This window comes from Lactuca serriola, chromosome 9 (genome assembly GCF_051521515.1).
Source record: "Lactuca serriola cultivar US96UC23 chromosome 9, Lser_US96UC23_V15, whole genome shotgun sequence".
In the NCBI taxonomy this organism is placed as follows: domain Eukaryota; kingdom Viridiplantae; phylum Streptophyta; class Magnoliopsida; order Asterales; family Asteraceae; genus Lactuca; species Lactuca serriola.
Genome location: NC_136416.1, coordinates 188,633,165 through 188,638,665, shown reverse-complemented (window position 1 = coordinate 188,638,665; position 5,501 = coordinate 188,633,165). Strand labels below are relative to the sequence as shown.

At 33.2% G+C, this 5,501-nt stretch overlaps 1 protein-coding gene across 1 annotated transcript; it reads left to right on the top strand.

Moving 5' to 3' along the window:
* The first annotated feature begins 2,596 nt into the window (after window positions 1–2,596).
* On the top strand, window positions 2,597–4,479 carry LOC145074209 (protein disulfide-isomerase 2-3-like). Its single transcript, XM_079020628.1, has 3 exons — window positions 2,597–3,633; window positions 3,766–3,865; window positions 3,944–4,479. Exons 1-3 carry the CDS (start codon window positions 3,458–3,460, stop codon window positions 4,106–4,108), a joined length of 441 nt encoding a protein of 146 aa, XP_078876754.1. The 5' UTR covers window positions 2,597–3,457; the 3' UTR covers window positions 4,109–4,479.
* The last annotated feature ends 1,022 nt before the right edge of the window (window positions 4,480–5,501 follow it).

Genomic DNA, 5,501 nt, shown 5'->3' with positions numbered 1-5,501 from the left:
TTGCAAACGTTTTGGCATTAGACCGTCTAAAGCTGTGCAATTTCTGGTCTTTCAAACTTGTCATATCTACATTTACAATGATCTATATACCAATATTATATATCTAACCATGTTTAAAAAGTGGTCTCCACTACCACATTATCAAATATATATTTTTAACTAATATCTGCACTACTTAAAACTATTTTATATATATATATATATATATATATATATATATATATATATATATATATATATTAAAACATATTTATGTATTTATTTTTATTAATTTGTACTAATGTTATTTTATTTTAATTTATTTACTTAATTTATAGTATGAAATTTAGTTCAATATATTAATTAAACTTTAAAATATATATATATATATATATATATATATATATATATATATATATATATATATATATATATATATATATATATATATATATATATATATATATATATCAGTGTAAACCTGACTTGTGTGACTAGGGTGTGAACCTGCCATGAGTAGCTGCACCACCCTCCTTTGTTGACAATAACAACTAGAATTGGCAGCTTCTTCATTTCACATGATGAACACATTAGATGGTAATAGTAGTTACGGTAGACTAGCTTACCTATAAATAAGAGCTCTAACTTCAGTTGTAGAGCACCACAAAAACAGAGAGTGATAAAGTGAGTATTTGCAATAGAGGGTTGTTTTTCTTTTCTTGTAATTGAGCTAGTAAGCTCCTCCTTTTGTTCTAGTTCTGAATAAAAGTTTATTTCAACCCCAACAAGTGGTATCAGAGCTTGGTTAAGCTCCGAGGGAGCATTCTCTGTTTTTTGGTCGAAAGTTTTTTGTCTCAAAAACAATTTCGGAGTACACTGTTGGAAAGGTCTCATTCCGAGGATTCCGAAAATATATTTTTTTGAATTTTTTGACCACCGGAAGGTCTCCAAATCGCCGGTCAAAGTTGGTTAAAGTCGCCGGAAAGTTGGCCGGAAAAACCTGGGTTCGCCGGAGAAGATGATACTGTAGCGTTACTGTAGCAGTGACATCATCAGTGACGTCAGCAGCTGACTAAAGTTCTGAAAATTGCAGTTTAGCCCCTGTTCTTCCGAAAAGTGCAATTAAGCCCCTGTTTTTCAGGAAAATTGTAATTTTGGTCCTGTTTTTCAGAAAAAATTCAATTTAGCCCCTGTTTTACTTCTGTAAAAGTTCTATTTGCATCCTGAACTTCTGAGAAGTTCATATTGGTCCCCGTACCCAAAAAAAAAAATTCTTACTCGTGTATGCCCAAGTATATGCCAAAAGAAAAACAACCCTCTATTGAAAATACTCACTCTATCACTCTTTGTTTTTGTGGTGCTCTACAACTAAAGTTAGAGCTCTTATTTATAGGTAAGCTAGTCTGCCGTAACTACTATTACCATTTAATGTGTTCATCATGTGAAATGAAGAAGCTGCCAATTCTAGTTGTTATTGTCAACAAAGGAGGGTGGTGCAGCTACTCATGGCAGTTTCACACCCTAGTCACACAAGTCAGGTTTACACTCATATTCTCCCCCTTAAACCGAACTTGACTCAAGATTCGTCACTCCGATCATGTTTCGCATTTCACCATGTTTCACGTATGCTAAAGCCTTTGTAAAGATGTCCGCCCGTTGATCCTTCGAGTTGACATATTCAACTATAATTTGCCCACGTTCAACACATTCTCGTATGAAGTGATAATGAATGTCAATGTGTTTGCTTCGTCCATGAAACACAGGATTTTTCATCAATGCGATTGCTGACTTGTTATCAACATATAAGGTGATAGGCATGATATGATGTCCCGTGAGCTCCTTCACGAGATTAGCAAGCCAAATGGCTTGACATGCTGTTGTTGTAGCTGCCATGAACTCGGCTTCACATGTGGACAAAGCAACAGTCTTTTGCTTTTGGGATTGCCAAGTTATCACATTCCTTCCTAGACAGAAAATCATTCCACTTGTGCTCTTGCTATCAACAGGGTCACCTCCAAGATCACTATCGGTAAAACCAACCAAATCTTCAATTTCACGACCTCTTCCATAGTTGATTCCATAATCAACGGTTCCTTTCACATACCGTAAGATGTGTTTCACAACTTGGAAGTGCAAAATGGTCGGTTCCTCCATGAAACGACTTGCAATTCCAACTGAAAATGACAAGTCCGGTCGAGTATGAGTCAAGTACCTCAAACAGCCTACCACTCGCCTATATTCAGTTGGATCAACTTTTTCACCATCTTCATCCTTCTTAACCTTCAACTTAGGTTCCATTGGTGACGTTGTCAGATTGCAATCCAGCAACCCAAATTGCTCTAAAATCTTCTTTGCATAAGCCGTTTGTCGCAAAGATATTCCCCACTTCTTTTGCGAAACTTCGATTCCAAGGTAGTAAGAAAGTAATCCCAAGTCACTTATTTCGAATTCTTTCTTCATTTGTTCTTTGAATTCGACAATGTCGTTAGTGTTCGACCCGGTAATGATCAAGTCATCAACATAGACACCAACAATATATATATATATATATATATATATATATATATATATATATATATATATATATATATATATATATATATGAGAAGTCGCCTGATGCGTTGCATTAAGAAAGTATACAAATATATAGAAGGTTGCACGGTATCGTGCGTTTTTTATCGATGGCAAACTGACGTGGACACTATCATCGGCGATCAACACCGCCTCCTATTTCTTTTTGTTGCTAATGGTGGAAGTTCAACGATGTGTTTCTCCTCTTTTGGTGTCTAAAACCCTCATTTCTCCGTCCTTTTTCTATCTTCTTTTGCCAAGAAGGTCAACCCCTACTACCCAAATCTTCATAGGCAAAACATTAAACTTTTAAGTGGAATGTATGTGGCATCGATAAAAAAACGACCGACACGGTGGAACCTAATATGTAATTATGTTTGTTATTTTAAAAGGCCCCTCCAATAAATGTTTGCAAGTCTTGTTGGAGTTGAAAGGGAAAATTGGCGTGGCTTGCAATAGTATCCACGTGACCCTTTGAAAGAAGCTTGAATGAACGGATGTATGTGGTTTTATATGTTAGATGTGGGTGGTTTTATATGATAAAAGATAACTATTCATCTAGAACCATATAATATACTTTGCATAATATTTTTTTTATACGATATAGGTTACATATATAGATGGATTTGTAATATATACACTTTGTTATTAAAAATATATTCAAAAGAAATAAGTAATAAAAAAGTTTTTACTAATATGTTAAACTTAATGAATAAAAAGTTCAGTTACTCCATTAATGTAGGCATAATTTGACCCCATCATTTGCTAATAACGTCTCAGCAAATAGTTTGCTAGTCCATCCACGTTTCTTCAAATTACATGCATGCTTCATTATTTATAGCACGCATCTCTTATCAATCAAACACAAGAATCCGTTTTTTCGTTTTCCATTCCTCTGTTAGGAACCATGAATCGCTCGACAAATGTATTGATCTTTATTTCTTTCTTCTTTTTATCATTCACCGGAAATTTAAATCTCGTTGACGCTAGTGATACAGCCTCAGTTATATTGAATTCAGGAAATTTTGAACAATTGGTTATGCAAAGTAAAGATGTTTGGTTTGTCTTGTTCGGAGCACCCTGGTTATTCCACATATACTTATTCTTTTTTACTTTATCATATTCAATTTTAAACCTTTATATTTATATATATATATATATATATATATATATATATATATATATATATATATATATATATATGTTTTCTTTCAGGTGTCCATATGTTAAACAACTTAAACCTGAGTGGGACAAGGCTTCAAAGGCTTTGGAAGGAAAGGTCAAGTTTGGTGAACTTGACTGTGACGTGGAAAATGTATTCTTCATTATTTTTTTATAATTTAAACTTATATTATTTTATATAATTGTTTACTAATCGATTATATATTTTCAGGATATACAAGCAAGGTTTGGAGTAACTGGGTTCCCAACTGTTTTTGCATTTGGTCCAGATAAATGTGCACCTCCCACCGGATTAACTGAAAGAACTGCAGACGCGCTTGAAAAGGCTGGCCTGTCTTACTATGACAAAGCACAGGGGTGTAAAATGGAGTTTTGAGTTGAGGATTGTATTCGAATAAGATTTGTTTGACTTGTTATCGATATGAAACAATAATGGCACCTTTAACCTTGGTGTAAATAGCTAATAAAGAGTAATTTTAATTTTAATCTAAGTAACCGAAGCCGAAGCTCCTACATGTGATCCTCAGGACCCGAATTGTATGGTAAACCCCTCCAGAACGAACCCGCTTGTCATAGAAGGGGGTATAGATAATAAGGAGGCGGAAAAGGAAAAAGAAGATGACACCCCTGAGATAATATAGTTGGTTACAGGAAGATGTCACGTTGACAAGAATGTTGTATTCCTCATTTGTATGTACTATAATTAATATGTTTTTTTTCTTTGCATTATGCTTATATATTTTGATCTGCGTACAATTTTGATATTTAGCTTTGTGTTGCTTGTTTGATCAGATATAGCTGGGTTTAGAGACAATCTAAACGAACATGGTATGAGCAAAGAAATGTCAATAAAGGTGTTTATAAGGGGACGATTTGTGTGGTGAAGTTGTCTTTACAAAAGATGGTGTGACTTAACGATGACATAATACAAAAATCTTGCGGTCTATAAAAAGTCTAAATCTATACTAGTAATCTTACGACACATGTCTTATTATTATTATTATTATTATTATTATTATTATTATTATTATTATTATTATGAAGCAGCTCTTTTTTCGCTTAAGAAAACTTAATAAGCTCATCGGTTATTCTTTTTTGGTTTATCCTTCAATCAAGGCTCTATCTCCCATAATTCGCCTCTTGCTTTTGAAAACATAAAAGATTCAAAATTAAAAATGCATAAATCCATTGATTGAATCCTATAACAGAACGATCTAACCCTAAAATATAAAAATATGGCTTCGTAAAAGGTATTATATATGTTACATGATAGCAATGCAAAAAAGAGAATTATTTTTAATTTCCAAATAGTCTATGCGTTGGATTCCTGCTTCCATACTTCATAAATAATATTTTGTACATCTTTCGAAGGGTAAAACACTTACTTAATTACTTTTGCTCCATAATGATGTCAACAAGCAATTGTATAATATTAAGAATATCTCCAACCATTCTCATTATCCGGTTGGTTTCCATGCTGCCAGGCCAAACTTCTCTTTTGTCCACAGAATTCACCCTTGCAAATGTTTTGGCTTTAGACCATCTAAACCGGTGCAATTTTTGGTCCTTCAAACTTGCCATATCGACATTTACAATGATCTATATACTGATACAATATATTTCCCAACTATCAAAAGTGATCTCCACTAACACATCAACAAATACTTTATACTTTTAGCTAATATGTCTACTCTTTAAAACTAAGATTTATTTAATAATAACTTAACATATATTTAAATCATATTTATGTGTTTATTTTTATTTATGTT

What these genes read in the sequence shown, in the direction of transcription:
- LOC145074209 (XM_079020628.1), top strand. Translation starts at nt 3,458, where the DNA reads ATGAATCGCTCGACAAATGTATTGATCTTTATTTCTTTCTTCTTTTTA. An exon ending in GTCTTGTTCGGAGCACCCTG is followed by an intron (nt 3,634 to 3,765) that starts GTTATTCCACAT and finishes GTTTTCTTTCAG; the next exon opens with GTGTCCATATGTTAAACAAC. An exon ending in TTGACTGTGACGTGGAAAAT is followed by an intron (nt 3,866 to 3,943) that starts GTATTCTTCATT and finishes ATATATTTTCAG; the next exon opens with GATATACAAGCAAGGTTTGG.